This window comes from Symphalangus syndactylus, chromosome 2 (genome assembly GCF_028878055.3).
Source record: "Symphalangus syndactylus isolate Jambi chromosome 2, NHGRI_mSymSyn1-v2.1_pri, whole genome shotgun sequence".
Lineage (NCBI taxonomy): Eukaryota > Metazoa > Chordata > Mammalia > Primates > Hylobatidae > Symphalangus > Symphalangus syndactylus.
This window is the reverse complement of record NC_072424.2, coordinates 43,411,845-43,432,401: the sequence shown is the minus strand read 5'-3', so window position 1 is coordinate 43,432,401 and position 20,557 is coordinate 43,411,845. Positions and strand designations below refer to the sequence as shown.

The window sequence follows — 20,557 nt, the reverse complement described above, 5'->3', positions numbered from 1 at the left end:
TGGCACTAAAACAGCTCGTGCATAAACTGTCCATCGTACATTCTGGCTTCAGTCTATGGTATGAAATCCTGGTACTGACTAAAATTCTTACTCTTAGAGTATGTACCATGTTAGTGCATTCATAATTAAAGGTCATGAACTATTACTGAGGATGGTGAGCACTGCTCAAGAATAGATGGTTGCTCCTTTGGAGGAAAGAGGGTTGCTTGGAGTACCCTGTCCACCTCTCATAACGATCACTTAGTCTCAGTGTCTGGAGGGATGGGGGCACCACTGTTTGAGCAACTGACCCCATGAGGGATTAGTTACCAGGAGATAAACTGTGGTGACCTCAGATCTTGACTCAGGACTCTTTCTTAGCAGCCAAGGTCCTCAGTCTCCTCTGTGAGGAGGACACAGTGGCCATGTCCTGGGCTCTCTGCTGCTGCTGGACACTTTCCTGAGGTTGCTGCCCCTCACAAAGGGGAGCAACTGTGATGTCAGCAACCAGCCTGAAGAGGGACTTACGAGGGAATGTTTCCAAGCCAACTGCTAATGCTCCCACCTATTATTTGGGAAGCATTCATTTCCTCAGATAAGCCTCAGAACAGCCCAATGCAAAGAAAACTTCATTTCATTAAAACAGAGCTAGCGGCCGAGCGCAGTGGCACACGACTGTAATCCCAGCACTTTGGGAGGCCGAGGCGGGCAGATCACGAAGTCAGGAGATCAAGACCATGCTGGCTAATGCGGTGAAACCCCGTCTCTACTAAAAATACAAAAAAATTAGCCGGGTGTGGTGGCGGGCGCCTGTAATCCCAGCTACTCGGGAGGCTGAGGCAGGAGAATGGCGTGAACCCAGGAGGTGGAGCTTGCAGTGAGCCGAGATAGCACCACTGCACTTCAGCCTGAGCAACAGAGCGAGACTCCATCTCCAAAAAAGGAAAAAAAACAAAGCTGGGTATCTTATATTAGCATTACAGAAAGAGGATTTCAAGTAAGCTTCAAAGAAATATAAGAACAGAGCTTGTTAAGATGCAAGTTGCGGGGGAAAGGCCAGTAAATCTGAGAGAAACAAGAAACCCAAAACAAGAAGACAGGCCTCAGAAATCTCATCAGGATTGAGTAGGAAATGGGACACATAATCAGATAACAGACACCACACTGCTTTGGAGTCTATACATTTATTGAGTAAAAACAAAATCAGTGTCAGACACATTATATTTGATTGGGTTCAAATTTGGCTGATGTCCAAATGCAGCAGAGAAGAACAGAGTGGGGGAAGGGACACGGTGTTGCTTACAAGGGGACACTGAACAAAACAGTTTTCCTTTAATTGTAAAAGCGGGCATCGCACAGCTGGTGTGAGTCGATTAACCAAGGCAAGGAGGGGACTCAATGTTTTACAAGCAGAGGGAAAACCAAAGTAAGCAGAGAACTTTCAAGAGAGGAGAGGGCCAGAACACTGAGAGAAAAAGCTGCAGCAGAGGCCGGCTGGAGAACACTGGTGGGATCTGCTGGCTCACTTGGGGAACACAGTGACCACTTCATAGCCCTCAGGTGGTGTGACTCGCTCCCGGGCATGCTTCTCACAGTAGATCTGATCCTCCACAAAGAAATGGCCCTTCTGTTTCAGGTTGGTACCACAGTCAGTGCACACATAACACTCAGGGTGGCGGTGACGGTCCCGCAGCTTCACGAACACACCGCTACAGAAGCAAGGGAGGGAAGGGACTCCATCAGTGACAAGCACCTGCAGGTGGCACCCGAGCAGGTGGCACCATCCTTCCTGAGCAGGGGCCTGGGGCTTCTCCCCAGGAACCCATCACAGGGGAAACCAGGGCCTGCCAACTGGCCTCCAATCATAAGGGACTTGCTTCTCCTTCCCAGGGTCCAGAGACATTTTTCCAAAAACCCCTCCTACTTCAATAGGGCAGCCCTGATTTTTCTCATTTTACATGTTCATAACCTAAGGGCTCCGCAGTGAAGGAAAACCTTCACAACCTGGCTCTGGGACACAGGACCTTCCTGGCCTCTCTGCCGCATTTTTCCAGGAGGGATTTGTCTCCTTCACAAGCAAAATGTGCAACATCCAGCACTTTCCACATTTTCATGGTTTACCCAAACTGCGGGTCTGCAAAGGCTGTGGGAAGCAGATACTCACACAATCCCAGTGCCACATTTGTCACACATAGGCAACTTCTGAGCATTTCCAATCGACGCAGCCACTTTAGTGACAGGAGCTTTAACACTTCTGAATCCTGAGGGCTTGTTGGGATCCCCTGAAATGAGGAAAACACTGTCATTGGCCAGGAAGGGCAGAATTGCATAAGTATCACTCAGCTCTTCAGAACCACTTATAAGTATATGTTCAAGCAAGGCCATGGGAACTGGAGTGACTCTGCTGTGTGATCCTGGGCAAGTTACTTAACCTCTCTGGTCCCCAGTTTATTTTTCTATAAAACAGGAGATTAACACCGGGCCAAAAAAAAAGCCCAAAAAGCCAAGACAATTCTAAGCAAAAACAACAAAGCTGGAAGCATCATGCCACCCAACTTCAAACTATATTACAAGGCTACAGTAACCAAAACAACATGGTACTGGTAGAAGAATAGACACATAGACCAATGGAACAGAATAGAGAACCCAGAAATGAGACCACACACCTACAACCATCTGATCTTTGACAAACCTGACAAAAACAAGCAATGAGGAAAGGATTCCCTATTTAATAAATGGTGCTGGGAGACCTGGCTAGCCATATGCAGAAAATTGAAACTGGATCCCTTCTTTACACCATATATAAAAATCAGCTCAAGATGGATTAAAGACTTAAATGTAAAGCTCAAAACTATAAAAACACTAGACGAAAATCTAGGCAATACCATTCAGGACATGGGCATGGGCAAAGATTTCCTGATGAAGACCCGAAAAGCAATTGTAACAAAAGCAAAAATTGACAAATGGGATCTAATTAAACTAAAGAGCTTCTGCACAGCAAAAGAAACTATCATCAGAATGAAGAGACAACCCACAGAATGGGAGAAAATTTTTGCAATCTATCCATCTGACAAAGGTCTAATATCCAGCATCTGCAAGGAACTTAAACAAATTTACAAGAAAAAAATAAGCTGGGCATAGTAGCTCACTTCTGTAATCCCAACACTTTGGGAGGCTGAGGTGGGTGGATCACCTGAGGTCAGGAGTTTGAGAATAGCATGACCAACATTGTCAAACCTCCTCTCTACTAAAATTACAAAAATTAGCCAGGTGTGGTGGCATGCACCTATAGTTCCAGCTACTCAGGAGGTTGAGGCAAGAGAATCACTTGAACCCAGGAGGCGGAGGTTGCAATGGGCTGAGATTATGCCACTGCACTCCAGCCTGGGCAACAGAGCGAGATTCCATCTCAATAAAAGAAAAAAATAACCCCATTAAAAAGTGGGCAAAGAACATGAACAGACACTTTTCAAAAGAAGACATAAATGCGGCCAACAAACATGAAAAAAACCTCGACATCACTGATCATTAGAGAAATACAAATCAAAACCACAATGAGATACCAACTCACGCCAGTCCGAATGGCTATTATTAAAAAGTCAAAAAACAACAGATGCTGGCAAGGTTATGGAGAAAAAAGAACGCTTTTACACTGTTGGTGGGGTGTAAATTAGTTCAACATTGTGGAAGACAGTGTGGTGATTCCTCAAAGACCTAGAAGCACAAGTACCATTCAACCCAGCAATCCCATTACTGGATGTATACCCAAAGGAATATAAATCATTCTATCATGAAAATACATGCACTCTACGTTCATCACAGCACTATTCACAATAGCAAAGACATGGAATCAACCTAAATTCCCATCAATGATAGACTGGATGAAGAAAATGTGGTACATATACACCAGGGAATACTATGCAGCCATAAAAAGGAATGAGATCTTGTCCTTTGCAGGGACATGGATGGAACTGGAAGCCATTACCCTCAGTAAACTAATGCAAGAACACAAAACCAAATACCACATATTCTCACTTGTAAGTGGGAGCTGAATGATGAGAACACATGGACACATGGTGGAGGGACAAGACACACTAGGGCCTGTCGGATGGTAGGGAGTGGGGGAAGGAGAACATCTGGAAGAATGGCTGAGGGATGCTAGGCTTAATATCTAGGTGATAGGATGATCTGTGCAGCAAACCACCATGGCACATCGTTACCTATGTAACAAACCTGTACATCCTACACATGTACCCCTGAACTTAAATGCTGGAAATTTAAAAATAAAGTTCTTAGAAAAGAAATCCACATCACAGAAAGAACAAAACCATCAGAGTACAGCATGCTACAGCAGGCAGATAACAATCATCTCCTACAGATTAGAGGAAGGAGCCTTTCTGTAGTCAGCCTGGTGTGTGTAAAATAAGCCCCTAGTAACTAGACGCTGAGCTGCCTAAGGCCCCACTCATCACATCTTAGGTAACAAAGCCCTGTACCATGGTAGCTATTAATAATGGTAAAAATCACCTGGAGGCCTTGTTAACACACAGATTGCTGGGCCCCATCCCCAGAGTTTCTGATCCAGAAGGCCCAGGATGGGGCCTAAGACTTTGCATTTCCAACAAGTTCCCAGGTGCTGTTGATCCAAGAACCACTGGACAAGAGCAAAGAAACAGCTTCCTGTGCCAGGCGAGGGGATGAGGAGAGGGTCACCCCATGACTGCAGTCACGTCAGGCAATCGTGGGGCTGACAGACAAAGGCCTTAGCTCTCTTGTCCTTTCAGAAAGTGAGTCCCTGTATGCTGACCAATCCTTCCGAACCAAAAATTGAGACACATGTTCACACAATGGACATTTATTAATTTTTTATTTTTACTAATTAGAGATAGCATCTCACTATGTTGTGTCTCAAAGTCCTGCCTTCCAGCGATCCTCCCACCAGAGCTTCTCCAGTAACCACTGTGCCTGGCAACAAGGGGCATTTAGAATACATGGTTGCCTGTATTTTGACCACAATTACCCCGCCCCTCTCTTGCCATGCTTACCTCCAGTCAGTGGTTCCCTACTGGGGGCAATTTTATCTCCTAGAGAGCAGTTTTGATTGTCACAGTGAAAGGGGGTGCCACTGGCGTCTAGTGGGCAGAGGACAGGGATGCTGCTGAACATCCCAAAATACACAGGGCAGCCCCACAACAAGGACTCATATGGCCCAAAATGTCAATAGCACCAAGGCTGAGAAACCCTGCTCTCGATGGAGAAACTTCCCCATCCCCAGACTTTGGCCAACGTGAGCAGATGTGAGCCTTATACAGGCAAAAGTACTAACGGCACTTGTGAGGTTTGGCCCTGTCCCCACAGAGGTATTGCCTCTGCCATGAAAACAGCAAGCACCAGAGTGCCTCTCCCTTCCCTGGGCTTGAATGAGAGGACTCGGGGGCCTGGTCCAGCCCTGCCAAGCTCAGCAGAGCCACAGCTATCCGGTAGCCCTCATAAATACAGGTTACCCACTGCTGAATAATACAATATGAGACATGGTTTGGGGTACTTGGCTAGCTTATGGGGAACAACAAGAGGGTATATGTGAATGCAGCCTGGACTCTCAACAGCCCTATCATGGTGCCATGGCTCAGACTTAGGCTTCCCCACTCAGAGCTGGGACTGTTCATCACTGGGAACCGATGCACACAGATGTCCACCTGGCAGCACATGAGATGGGGCAGAGATTAGGAGGCTCCATGGTTTTAAGTGGTGAGCTCTACAGATGGGCTTGGGGAAGACTCAGTTCTGCCCCACCAGCAGGTGCATAAGGAGAAACCACCTTGGTGCTTCTGTTCTCCCTGAGCCGAAGGCACCTTCTTGCCCTTCCCAAGCCTTCCTCCCTTCCTTTGGGAGGAGGCCAAAGCTCCAATCTTGTTCATCATATACTTTACCTGTATTAATTTTTTTAATATTGCATTTAAATGTCATTTTTTTCTTGATTATTGAGTTTTCCAGTGCCCCCTTAAATTCTGCACTCAAGGCCAGGCGCAGTGGCTCATGCCTGTAATCCCAGCACTTTGGAAGACCAAGGTGGGCAGATCACTTGAGGTCAGGAGTTCGAGACCAGCCTGGCCAACATGGTGAAACTCCATCTCTGCTAACAATACAGAAACTAGCCGGGCATTGTGGGACGTGCCTGTAGTCCCAGCTACTTGGGAGGCTGAGGCAGGAGAATGGCTTGAATCTGGGAGGTGGAGGTTGCAGTGAGCCGAGATCACACCACTGCACTCCAACCTGGGCGACGGCGGTCTCAAAAAAAAAAAAAAAAAAAAAATTCTGCACTCAAAGCAGTGCCTCCCTCACCTCACCCTGATCCTGGCCCTGCCTAGAGGGATCTCAGAAGGGCCTGGGTGGGCATCTTCTCTAAGCATCATGCCTCAAGCATCCCAAACAGATTCCCTCATTTTCTGGCTGATGAAGCCATCTCGCTGCCTGCCCACGACAAGAAGGAAATGGCAGCATCTCTACATACCTGGGCAGTTTGCAAAGGCACTGATTGGGCTGAGAACCAGCTCAATGAGGTTGGGCTCTCTTATGCAATGGGCTTTTTCACATTTCACACTTAAAGACCTGGAATCCACTCAATCCACAGAAAAATCACCAGGAAAGAAGAGAGGCTGCAAAAGGGTAGAATGAGAAAAAGCCAGGAGGGACATGAAATTTCCATTAGGTAGGAGAATCCACATCTGTTTCTAGAATGAAGAGACCTGACCTGGATAAAACTGGATAAAACTGGGCACAGCTCGGGGGAGAAGGCTGCCTGCCCAACACAAGACTCACTGTGGCCTGTTCAGCCCTACGGCGCCACCTGCTGGCTTCAAGGTTTTTTCTCTTGCATATCCAGCCGACACTGCTAATCCAAAGAAATCTCTCTTCCTTTCTTCTCAACTAGCTTATAGTGAAAATACTAGCTTCCTTTGAACTCCAGGCAACTACAAAAATTTCCAAATTTCTCTTCTTACGGTGAACCCTGTATCCCAAATATTTCTGGAAAAAAAGTGAAAATTAGCTAAATAAACCACAGCTGTTTTTCTACCCACTTCACTGCTCAACCACCTTGCATGGCTTCACACTACCTTTAGAATCAAGCTCATGATTATCAACCTTGTACCTGGTGGTACCCCATCTCTAACTCGAGATCACCCGAGGATTCACATGGAACCCTGGGTACCAGCCAAAACGAGCCTCGGTACTTGCGAACAAGTCTCCAGCTTTCTCATCTCAGAGCCTCTGGCCACCACTGTGATTTCTCAGCCCATGACTGCTCCTTCCAAACCTCCAACCATTAAAAGTCTCCTTCAATGGACAGATGAATGGATAAATAAAATGTAATATACACAAACACTGGAATAATACTCTGCCTTAAAATGGAAAGAATTTCTGACACATGCAACACGGATGAATCTTGAGGATATTAAGCTAAGTGAACTAAGCCAGGCCCAAAAGGACAACTACTGCATGACACCACTTATACAAGGGATTTATAGTAGTCAAATTCATAGAGACAAGCAGGAGGGTGGTTACCAGGAGCTGGAAGGAGACAGGAATGGTGAAACACTCTTTAATGGGAACAGTTTCAGTTTTGCAAAATAAAAGAGTTCTATGGATGGATGGTGGTGATAGTAGCACAATCACATAAATGTACTTAATACCACTAAATTGTACACTTAAAATTTGTTAAGATGGTAAATTTTATATTAAGTATGTTTCACCTTTTTTTTTTTAAATATAACAGCTTCTTCTGCCTGCAAGTTTTGGAATTTGATCCAGAACAAGATGAAGTTTGAGGAACCAAGAGCCCCTTTCTCCTAGTCTAGAGGCTGAATTTTACCCAAAATGAGACAGCTTGTGTTGGGTCTTCAAGATTTATGACCAAATACTGCTGTAGCCAAGCTTCCTTCAGGGGCCTTACTCACTGTGCACCTGGCAGTTTACAGAAGTGGCTTCACTTAACCCTGTAAACAATCCCACGAGGTCCTGGCTATTAGCTTCATTGGACCTGTGCAGAAACTAGAGCTTAGAAAGGCAAGCAACCTGCTGGAGCTGTCACAGCAGGTCAGAGATAGATCCTGGATGCCAGTGCTCTTTCTGCCCTGCAGCACTGCTTTCTGAACCAGAGGCCTTTCTGAATGACAGGACCCCTCATCAAACGCTTTTACTGCCTTAACCTTTCACCATTTTATCTCAAATAAAAACAGGCATTTGGGGCCGGGTGCGGTGGCTCACATCTGTAATCCCAGCACTTTGGGAGGTCCAGGCAGGTGGATCGCCTGAGGTCACAAGTTCAAGACCAGCCTGGCCAAGATGGAGAAACCCCACCTCTATTAAAAATACAAAAATTATCTGGGCGTGGTGGTACACATCTATAATCTCAGATACTTGGGAGGCTGAGGCAGGAGAATCGCTGCAACCTGAGAAGCGGAGGTAGCAGTGAGCCGAGATCATGCCACTGCACTCCAGCCTGGGCAACAGAGCAAGACTCTGTCTCAAACAAAAACAAAAACAAAAAAAAACAGGCATTTGGGTTCCTTCTCCCAAGAGCCTTCTGCATGTAAAGAATGTTTAGAATGGAATTTATCCTGTTACCGTCAGTAAAGATTTAATGCAGGTACACATTAAGAGATACAGGAGAAACTACAAGATTTGCTATCTCCCTCTTCCCTTCCAGCAGAATCTGGATTCTCTCTGGGGCAAGAACCATCTAGACTAAGGGCTAAAATTTTTTTTAAAAGAATCCTAGGTCCCAGCCAGGTGACTAAATCATGGTCAATAAAATGGAGGAGTAGTGTGGGACTTCTGGGAAGGAGAAAGCTGGCTCATCTGAAATTGGGACTCTCCGGTTAGCCTTATCTCCCTTCTTCCTTCCTGTCACCTGGAGGTAAGCATGATGGTTGAACACCAGCTGCCAACCAGGACCACGAAGTAACCTTGGGAATGGAAGCCACAAATTTGGGTGCTGGAGTGCCGGATAGGAGTCCAGATCTTGAAGAGCATGGAGCTTCCAAATCCATGCTCAGATCCTTCTCTGTGAGCCGAGATGAGCTCTGCAGCATTTGTCTAGTTGGGCACGGATGAACTTGACCTTGCCTCTCATTGAAGGGTTTCACATCCACGTAAGAGTGAAATAAGCTGTGGTTTCCCACATGTTTTTACAAAGCTGTCATCCTCAAGGGTTGGCCCCCAAGTTGTTTGTCAGGCAAAGCTAATACTGGAACTTGATACGAAGTATGGTTCATTACTTCCCAGCTGCTCAGCTGCTCCAAGCAAAAGAGGAAAGCAGTGGTAGAACAGTATCATTTTAGCATAAAAGAAGCACATGCAAACACATGGCCCATGGTTTCCTAATTTCCTATGGTTGTAAACTGCCACTCTCTCTAAAGAAATAACACAAATGGGGAGGAAGCCCAGGTGTCGGGTGTGTTCAGAAGAGAACTTTCTTATCAGAAAGGGCTCCCCAGGAAACTGAATCTTCGGCTGCGGACTTTGAGGAGGGAGGTTCATCTTCCAGAAGGCACTAGCCTCTCAGCCAACATGCCAATCCCTTTGCAGCCTGGCTGAGGCAGTTCTCACACTCACCATCACAAGCTGTCCCCTCACTGGAGCATCCACTGTCTCTTTGCAGATGGGTCCATGAGAGAGATAAAGAGGGCATAGAAAGCAAGACCCCACTGAAGTGCCCAAGCCTCAAGAAACGAAGAGAGAGTGTGGAGGACTGGGCATCACAGGGACCAGGAAAGGGTACAAAACCCAGCTCTCTGGAAAAGACTGCCCATGAGCATCACAGGAGGTGCTGATGAGGAACCACCAGGGAAGAAGCAGGTGTGAGGGCTGCTGATCATCTTTGTGAGGGAAATAAAGCATCCCTTCTTCAATACATCCACCTGTCATAATTTCTCAACGTATAGCATTGTTATTAAGTGAAGATACTTTTACCGCTATCCACTTAAACATGATCATAATAAGTATACGTTGCATAATGTCTTCAGTGAGAAGCATGTCTCCTGAGACCTGCAGAACCCTACGGCGTGACGCTGGGTGCCTCAACATCAAAGCTCACCCCAAGGACAAGAAAGCCTCTTCATGGAGGCGGAGCTGGCAGTGAGCCAAGATCGCGCCACTGCACTCCAGCCTGGGCGACAGAGCGAGACTCCATCTCAAAAAAAAAAAAAGGAAAAGAAAAAAGAAAGCCTCTTCATGACCTTTCAAACATCACAATAACTATGAAGCGAGTACTCAGTTACGATGATGGATGTTTTACACAACTTATGCCATTTCATGACCATGATAATCTTAGAGGAAAGGATTTTTATCCCTGATGGACAGATGAGAAAACAGGCCTGGGAAGGTTGAGATTTGCCAAAGGTCACAGAATAAGAACATGGCCACAAGGGGGAGCTCTCGGGCCCTCAAGAGGCCACCCACCCTAGAGCAAATGCAAGCACATGCCCCCAAGCAAAGCCAGCCCCTGGCTTCACTGAGCACTAATTCATTCTCATTTTGCTGCTCATTGCCCATGGCCTTCATCACTCGCGTTCCTCAGCCACCACCAAGGTATTGTTTCTGGGCTCAAAGCAAATAAATGCCAAGGGACAGACCAACAGGCTCCCACAGCAGTCAGGCTCACCCCAACCTCAGCATCCTCTTGCACATGTGACAGGACACAGTTGGCCAGGCCTGGAGTTTCTTAAATACAGACCCAGATGGGAAAATGTGGTCAGCACTCTCTTCCTCTCTCTCTCTCTCTTCCTCTATCTCTTTTAAAGAATTTCAGCATTTTAAAAGCCCATGCCCTCCAAAGCAGGCTCCAGAGTGTGTTCACCTGTGCTTCCGCAATGACTGACTCTCACACCTGACCTTGAACAAGAGCCTCTGACTGCAGATGGAGCTGATTACCTTTTTCTTCAGACTCCAGGATTTCCTGCAAAACCAAGAAAGACGTGGACTGTTTCGGGGGCTCATTCAACTCCTGTTTCTCCTGAAGCATCTTGTAAACTTCAGATTCTTTGTCGATGACAAGGCTGCTTGGAGGCTGAGCATGGTCTAAGCTGTAAAGAATGTTTGAAAAATTGATTAGGACATGACGTTAAAAATAACTTCACCAGGAACCTCCTCCAGGCAAAGACACTGCTGATTTGAAGGATGGATAGAAATGATCTCAAAGCCCTCTCCTAAATCAGCCACAGACCTGCTGCCAGCACAGTGAAACTGAGATGTCTTTGTAGTCAGAGCTGGCTGCTGCTTCAATGCAATCAGAGGCTCTTCTTCTAAATAGCTTCAGTAGCTCAATTACTTTTTGGCCTAATCCCATGGAATGAGAATGCTCTATCTCTTTATAAATTCCATCAACAGCATTATGTCCAGAGAAAAATTAGAAAAAAAAAAAAAAAAAATGTCAACCACAGCCCAACCATGAAAAACTCAGCCGGGTCCCCCTTGTATGGGCCACAAACATTGCTTTCACGAGCAAGAATCATAGTGTTCTTCATTCCTGATGATCTCACTGTGCTTTCCCTGTCTATAAATACTTCCTGATTCTCAAGGCCAGGTGCTTGGATCTCCTCACCTATAACACAGAGGTAACAGTACTTTCCTTGCCTGGTTCACAGTTTGGTGGTAAGGATGGGACATGCAAGTGCTTTGTGAACTGTTGATGTTCAGGCCCAGGGACTGGGCAAGTCAGGCCTTGTCTTCCCCACCTTCTTCTGTCATTCTGGGTGACCCAGAACAGGATAAGACAGGCAGAGCCTGCCTCTTTCCCCGAGGGCTCCACTTTCTAAGCGGTGGACAGTGACAGGGAGGTAGTCTCTCATCAGCTATACCTGTAAATCTATCCTGCATCTGACCACTTCTCACCTCCCCACCTCCCCCAGGTCCAAGCCATGCCATGCTTACCAGCACAGCTGACAAGATGAGTGACTTGTCTCCGCTATCACTAACGGCCCAAGGACAGTCTTATTTTTGACTAGAGGCCAAAGTGATGGCCTCTATTCAGAATATCAGAGTCATATTTTTTGTTTTTTAGAAACAGGGACTCACTCTGTTACCCAGGCTGGAGTACAGTGGTGCAATCACAGGTAACTGTAACCTCGAACTACTGGCCTCAATAGATAAATCCTCCTGCCTCAGCCTGCTGAGTGGCTAGGACTACAGGTGTGCCACCATCCCCCGCTGATTTTGTCATTATTTTGTAGAGACAGAGTCTTGCTGTGTTGCCCAGGCTGGTCTCAAAGTCCCGGCCTCAAGTGATCCTCCAGCCTCGGACTCCCAAAGCGCTAGGATTACAGGCATGGGCCAGAGTGCCTGGCCCAGAATGGTATTTTAAACATGAATCAGACTGTGTCATGCTCTGGCTCAATGTATTCTCATTTGACTTAGCACAAAATATTTAGTGTTAATACTAAAATATATGTTTAATCAAATTCAACTTTTTTGAAGTAAATGTTATCACAGAGGAAAAAGTCCCTCACATATGTGACCCAAACTTCTCCCTCCACACACATCCCCTGCCAGCCCTGGCCCACTCTGCTCTACCGAGACCAGGCTTCCTGCTGTGCCTGGGAAACACTAGCTTCACAGCCTATGCACTTACTGCGCCCTCAGCCTGCAATGCCCTTCCCAGGTGTTGTCATGGCTCCCATGCCTCATCCAGGTCTCTGCTCAAGTGCACTCCTCCGAGAGGCCTTCCTGACCCCGACTCCAAACAGTCCGCCACATCCCCACCATCACTCTTAACTCCCTACCTGCTCTCTCACCATGGATTCCACTGTATTCCCTTATTTCTTTGTTGTCTGTCTCCCCCTGGAAAGTAAGCCCCAGGAGGGCAGGGACGTGGCCTGTCTTGCTCCCCGTCACATTCCCAGGCCTGGCTCAGTGCCTGGCATAGGTCACAGTTCAGCAGGCATCAGGCAAGTGAATGAACACTGCAGAGTGGGTCCAGGGCCTCCTTCCTCCTTGCTGTGCTCCCCCTGTTCCTGCAGGCTCACAAGGTCCTCCAGGGCAGCCGGCCTCTGAGGGCTGTGCCAGGGACATGGGCAGCCCCACCTCCTGGCCCCAGATCACCACCTTCCTCTCAGTTGAGCTGCTAGGGAGGAAGGCCAGTGTGCCCAGTGGAACCAAAGAGCAAATATCAGATGGTGGGGCAATTTATTGATGCAGATGGATAGATTTGTATATAAACAAGTTGTGCTTCCTGAGTAATAAAGCTATAAAGTCTCCAGCCCACCAGGCTGCCTCCCAGCTTTACAGATGCAGGCAGTGGCCAGGAGTGGTTTTATTCAGCAACTCTAAACAGACTCTCTTTAGGGCTGGAGCCACTTTCACAGGTGCAAATGAATTATATCAATTACGCTTACTCATTTCCAGGGTATATGTTTTCCCTGGGTATTCTCCACAAGTTCCCTTTTCCTCTCCCTCTCCTTTCTTCCTTTCTCTTTTTGAGACAACCTCTGGGGCACGTTCAGTACTCAGGTCCCCAGCTAAAGGCAGAGTCAATCACAGCAATCAAGGTCCAGGTGTTTCCCTTCCACTCCAACCACGTTCTCACAATAAAGGAAAAGGCACCCAAAGAGTGGCATATGCTTTGCGGCTGCCAAAGGTCAGAGTTTAAGTAGCAAGATTCATGGGTTGGTCACTCCAGCTGGCTGCATTTGGGGAAGGGAAAGCAGCTATCCCTCCCTGTCCTCCCCACTCCTGCTTGGCCTCCTCCCCCACCTGCAGGGAACTGTGGGTGCCTCTCAGGGCAGGCAATGGGGCCACCTGGGGGAGTTGTTTTAACCAAGGGTCTTTCTTTGTCTCACTTTCCAGCCCTTTCTTTGAGTTATATGCCTGACTCTTTGAGTCCTGAGTTTGGAACTTGCCCCATAATAAGCATATTACATTATTTTTGGATAAATCTTTTTTCTATTACACTTAGGACTATTTTAAAATTGAGATCAGACTATGGAATGTTCTTGGGAAAGATTTTTCCTCTTCTTTGGTGTATGTTATGTCTAGAAGCCACCAACGGAACACACCAAAAAAATGACAGAACCCAGACCACAAGGCCATCACATATTCTTCCAGCAAATCACCTTGTGAAGGATTTCTATGATTTAAAAAAAAAAAACAACTTACATTTTTCCCAAATAATGATAGTATCTTTATACCACTGGACAATTTATAAAGGACTTCCAATATCTATTACCTTACTTAAGGTATTGATATACCTGACTCAAAAATAACATCCTAAGATCCAACGTCTAAGTCTTAGACACTAGACTACAAGGTATTGACATGATACCACAATATCTTAAAAAATAATGACAAAAATATGAAGGAGAAATGGAGCAAAAAATTTCTCATTTTTATATTAATAACAGCAATGAAAGAATATTACAGTGATATGGCTTCAGAAAATACAATACACACCAGTCAGTCTCCACGAGAAAAAGTTCTGAGGGCGGGACAGTGAAGATAAACACTTTCTTCTGAACCCACTCTGTACAGTTTTAATAACGAGTTTAAGCAAATTCAACTACTTTGGAATAACAATACGTTACACAAAGTTTCCTAGGTCTTGTTTCTCCCTGGGAGCTGATGTGTATCCGTTTCCTAAATGTTTAGTATTTTCTCCCACTATTTTAGGACGTGACCTGAGCGCCCCAGGGTTATTCTAGCCAAGCCACTCCCATCCCTGCCGAATAAGATGGCTGACACAGCCAGGCGTAGGAGGATCCTAGTGGTCTTTAGAACATAAGAAGAAACTCCCCTTCAGCCCACCTCCCAGAGGAGGATTTTGGAGGCTGAGCGAGCAGACCTTATGTGACTCTCACACCTGCTCCAGCCAAAAGGGCAGCTGGGGTGAGGGTCAGAAGGACGAGGAGGATGGAAAGCAGTACACCTATGGCTCTGGAGCATGGGTCAGCACAGCAACCCTGGGATGAAATTCCACTCCATCAGAACCATGAAGTGCCCAGAGTGAGGATATAAGGGGCTTTTTTTTTAACTTGGGCCATCATCTGTGGCAGCAACTTAATTTTCTGTACATAAATCTCAGCTAGGCCAGGTGCGGTGGCTCACGCCTTTAGGAGGCTGAGGCAGGTGGACTGCCTGAGCTCAGGAGTTCAAGACCAGCCTGGGCAACACGGTGAAACCCCTATCTCTACTAAAATCCAAAAAAATATTAGCCAGGTGCTGCGGCGTGCACCTGTAATCCCAGCTACTCGGGAGGCTGAGGCAGTAGAATCGCTTGAACCTAGGAGGCAGAAGTTGCTAAAACAAGACAGCCATAAGAAAAAAATCCTCACTGCTGATACAACCTTAGCAGGGTCATTTTCTCACATAGTAAGAACATTTTGATACTTTAATAAAACTACCTGTATGTGAGACAAAAATTAGAATAGAATAGAAATTACGTGAATTATTGAAAGCATCCAGACAGGAGAAGATGGTCTCCTCATAAAAATCTTTTTCCTGTCTGAGAAGATGAGGTAGACATATTTTTCCCTGTTTCACCCAGTAAAACCAAAAACCCTGGACATTACATATAAAACAACATGAGAAGACTCTGACAGGGCAACGGAAGGCACACTGGCTAGGGACCCCGCATCCTGAGGACCATGGTGGAAGGCACACTGGCTAGGGACCCCGCATCCTGAGGACCATGGTGGAAGGCACACTGGCTAGGGACCCCGCATCCTGAGGACCATGGTGGAAGGCACACTGGCTAGGGACCCCGCATCCTGAGGACCATGGTGGAAGGCACACTGGCTAGGGACCCCGCATCCTGAGGACCATGGTGGTGAGCTCCCAGGGTGTTCTTGTTTCCTTGGACATCCCAGACATGGAGCTGAGGGCAGCAACCTGGAAAGGGCAATGGGCACAGACAGAAGAAGTCTCAAGAGGAGCCTGCTGTGCCTGACCAAATGACTAGAAAGGGGCAGCCCAGCAAGGCACAACACGTTGAAACAACAACCACTATTCTCCAGCCAAATGCCAGAAAAGGCCAAGTGGGGGGTCCAGACTTCTAGTCTCACCAGGCTATGATGCGGTTCCCCAACTATCTCACTGGGGTAGACTCAGAGAAAGCCCAATAGAGAGTCCACATTTCATCCTTACCCAGCTGTAATGAAGAAAACCTAGGAGAGAATCAGGACTCTCACCACTGCTCAGCAGTGTCTAGGCCACCACTCACCCATAAGGTGTCAGTGGAAGCCATATGGGGAGCCAGAACTCCCACCCCATCCAGCAGTAATGAGTGGCCCCAATGACCTCAGGTGTGACATATGCAGAGTGGGGAAACTGGACTTTCTACCCCCACCTGTCAGTAATGAGGCAGCATCCCCAACCCCCTCTCTGAGAGGAAGCCAGTGAAAACAGAAGGTTTTAATGTGATCCAGAATCTAATAACATAATAATAAGAATGGTCAAGATTCAGTTGAAAAATCACATCTCTCAGAAGAACCAGGAAGATCTCAAACTGTAAATAAGACAATAAAGAGATGCCAACACCAAGATGACAGAGATACTGGGATTATCTAACAAAGATGGTAACACAGTCATCATAAAAATGTTTCAATCAGCCGGGCACGGTGGCTCACACTTGTAATCCCAGCACTTTGGGAGGCCGAGGTGGGCGGATCACGAGGTCAGGAGATCGAGACCACGGTGAAACCCTGTCTCTACTAAAAATACAAAAAATTAGCCGGGCGTGGTGGCGGGCGCCTGTTGTCCCAGCTACTCGGAGAGGCTGAGGCAGGAGAATGGCGTGAACCTGGGAGGCGGAGCTTGCAGTGAGCCGAGATCGCGCCACTGCACTCCAGCCTGGGTGACAGAGCGAGACTCCGTCTCAAAAAAAAAAAAAGTTTCAATGAACAACTATGAGCACACTTAAATAAAGTCTCAACAAACAGAAGATATAAAGAATGAAACGGAAATTCTAGAACTGACAAAATAACTGAAATAAAACCACAGTGGATACACTCAGCAGCAGCATGAAGGAGACGAAGGAAACAATCAGTGAACTGGAAGGTAGAATATTAGAAATTATACAATTCAAGATCATAGAAAAATAGAATGGGGAGAAAAAAGAAATGAAGAGCCTCACAAACCTATGGGAATATATAAAAGATAAAAAATTCATGTCAATGGAGTCTTGGAAGAAGAGAAAAAAGGTGGAACTAGAAAAGTACTAGAAGAAATCATGTCTGAAGGTGTCCTAAATTTGGCAAAAGACATAAAGAAGTGAAGTGAACAGGAAACAGGATAAACCTAAAAAAAATCCACACCAAAACACATCATAGTAAATTTCTGAAAACTACAACAAAGAAAGAATTTTCAAAGCAGTAGGAGAAAAATGACACCTTATCTAGAGGGGAAAACCAATTCAAAAGACAGCAGATTTCTTATCAGAATCCAAAAAGAAAAGAAGGAAGCAGCACAATGTTTTCAGCTGCTGAAAGAAAAAAAACTGCCAGCCCTAGCATTCTGTATCCAGTGGAAATATCCTTCAAGAATGAAGGAGAAAGCAAGACATTCTCAGATACAGGGAAACTGAGAGCATTTATCTCTAGCAAAGCTACCCTAACAATGTTTAAAGGAAGTTCTCTAAATAGACGAAAAAAAATAAAAGAAGGAACCGGCCAGGCATGGTGGCTCACCTGAGGTGAGGAGTTCAAGACCAGCCTGGCCAACACGGCAAAAACCTGTCTCTACTAAAAATACAAAAATTAGCTGGGCGTGGTGGCGGACGCCTGTTAATTCCAGCTACTCAAGAAGCTGAGGCATGAGAATCACTTGAACCCAGGAGGTGGAGGTGGCAGTAAGCGGAGATCGCACCACAGTACTCCAACCTGGGTGACAAGAGCGAGACTCTGTCTTAAAAAAAAAAAAAAAAAAAAAAAGAAGGAATCTTGGAATATCGAGAATGAAAAAAAGAACCCATAAGCAAAAATATGGGTTTAAAAAATACTTTCCCTCTCAATATATTCTAACTCTTGTTGACACGTAAAGCAAAAATTATTAACACTGTCTGATACGGTTCTAAGTGTATAAAAGGATCTATTTTAACTATATTGTAAGCAGGGGAGGGCAAAGGTTCACAAAGAGAAGTAAAGTTTCTATACTTCTTTGAACTCCTGAAATGATGACACCAGTAATCTGTGATAAGTTATATATATACAATGTAATACCCAGATAGCTACTGAAAAGGTTATACAAAGACATAGAATAAAAAACACTACAAATAAAAATGTTATTCTTAAAAAAATGATGTCGAATAACCCACAGGAAAGCAGGAAAAAGAAAATAGAGAAATGGAAAACAGAAAACAAAAAATAAAATACCAGACTTAAGCCCTAACATATCAATCACCGCATTAATGTTCATCATCTAAATATACCAACCGAAAGACAGAAACGAACAGGGTAGATACAAAACAGTACATTTTAAAACATGACCTAAATATATGCTGTCAACATAAAACTCATTTCCAATATTAATATATAAGCAGGCTAAAAGTAAAATGGTAGAGAACAATATATCATGCCAATATTAATCAAAAGAAAACAGGCATGGCTATATTATTAATAATATCTGATAAGTATACCTCTGAACAAGTAAATTTACCAGAGATGGAAAGGGACATTATATAATCACAAAAGGGTTAACTCACCAACAGCTATAGCAATGTTAAATGTGTGTGCATCAAACAACAGAGCTTCAAAATATGTAAAGCAAAAATTGATAGAACTGAAAGGAAAAGAGACACATTCACAATTTTAGTTGAAGACTTCTACACCCCGCTCTTAACAACTGATAGATCAACTAGACAGATAATCAGAGAAGATACAGAAAAATTCAATAATACTATCATGCCAGGCACGGTGGCTCATGACTATAATCCCAGTACTTTGGGAGGTCAATGCAGGAGGATTGCTTGAGCTCAGAAGTTCGAGACCAGCCTGGGAAACATGGTGAAACCCCATCTCTACAAAAATTACAAAAAAAATTAACCAGAAATAGTGACACACACTTGTAGTCTCAGCTACTCAGGAAGCTGAGGTAAGAAGATCACTTGAGTCCAGGAGGCAGAGGTTGCAGTGAGCCACTGCACTCCAACCTGGGCAAGAGAGAGAGACTGCCTCTAAGTAAGTAAGTAAATAAATAAATCAGAAATGAAAGAGACATTGCAACTAATACCACAGAAATAAGGATAATAACAGACTACTATGAACAATTATATATTAACAAATTAGAAAACCCAGAAGAAATAGATAAATTCCCAAAAACACAACCTACCAAGACTGAGTCATAAAAAAATTAAAAATCTCTAAACAGACCTATAACTAGTAAGGAGGTTCAATCAGTAATCAAAAACATCCCAACAAAGAAAAGCCCAGAACCAGATGGCTTCACTGGTGAATTCTATCAAACAATTTTAAAAGAATTAAAACTAATCCTTCTCAAACTCTTCCAAAAAACTGAAGAGGAGAGAATGCTTCCAAACTCATTCTACGAGGCCAGTATTACCCTGATACCAAAACCAAAGATAGTACAAAAAAAAAAGCTATAGACTGATATTACTAATGAATGGTGATACAAAAATACTCAACAAAATACTAGCAAACCAAATTCAACAGCATATTAAAAGGATTAAACACCATGACCAAGTGGAATTTAATCCTGTAATGCAAGGATGTTTTAACATATAACAATCAATCAATGTAACACATCACACTGACAGAATGAAGGACAAAAACCACAGTCATCTGAATGCGGAAAAAGCATTTGACAAAATTTAACAAACTTTCATGATAAAAATACTCAACAAAACAGGAATGGAAGGAAATTACCTTCACATAATAAAGTCCATGTATGAAAAACCCATAGCTAACATCTCACTCAAAATGAAAAACCAAAAGCTTTTCCTCTAAGATCAGCAGCAAGGCAAGAATGCCAACTTTTACCACCTCTTTTCAACATAGCATTGGAGGTCCTAATCAGACACCTTAGGCAAGACAAAGAAATAAAAGGCATCCAAATTGGGAAGGAAGTAAAATTGTATCTATTCAAAGACGCGATGATCAAATACACAGAAAACCCTAAAGATCCTCCCCCCACTACACACACACACACACACACACACACACACACACACACAAAACTATTGGAACTAATAAATGAATTCAGCATAGTTGCAAAATACAAAATCAACAAACAAAAAACAGTTGTTTCTATACACTACCAATGAATAATCCAAAAAGAAAACTAAGAAAACAATCTCGTGTAATCATCAAAAAGAACAAAATACCTAATAAACTTAACCAAGGAGGTGAAAGACTTGTACACTGAATAGAGTACATTTTAAAATTATAAAACATTTTAAAATGTTTAAAAATATAAAACATTGTTGAAAGAAACCAAAGAATGCACAAATAAACAAAAAGACATCTCATGTTCATGGACTGGAAGACCTAAGATTGTTAAAATATCTGTACTACCCAAAGCAATCTACACCTTCAATGCAATCACTATCAAAACCCTAATGGCATTTTTTGCAGAT

At 44.6% G+C, this 20,557-nt stretch overlaps 1 protein-coding gene across 1 annotated transcript in view; it reads right to left on the bottom strand.

The window, feature by feature from the left end:
• Positions 1-1,145: 1,145 nt before the first annotated feature.
• The window catches only part of PDLIM1 (PDZ and LIM domain 1), a 56,645-nt gene continuing 37,233 nt past the window's right edge, over positions 1,146-20,557 (bottom strand). Inside the window, exons 5-7 of the mRNA XM_055254804.2 lie at positions 10,912-11,063; positions 2,144-2,261; positions 1,146-1,688 (exon numbers count right to left, since the gene is read on the bottom strand). Of these exons, the coding sequence (XP_055110779.1) occupies positions 1,502-1,688; positions 2,144-2,261; positions 10,912-11,063 (457 nt within the window). The 3' untranslated portion in view covers positions 1,146-1,501. The remainder of the gene's footprint in view (positions 1,689-2,143; positions 2,262-10,911; positions 11,064-20,557) is intronic.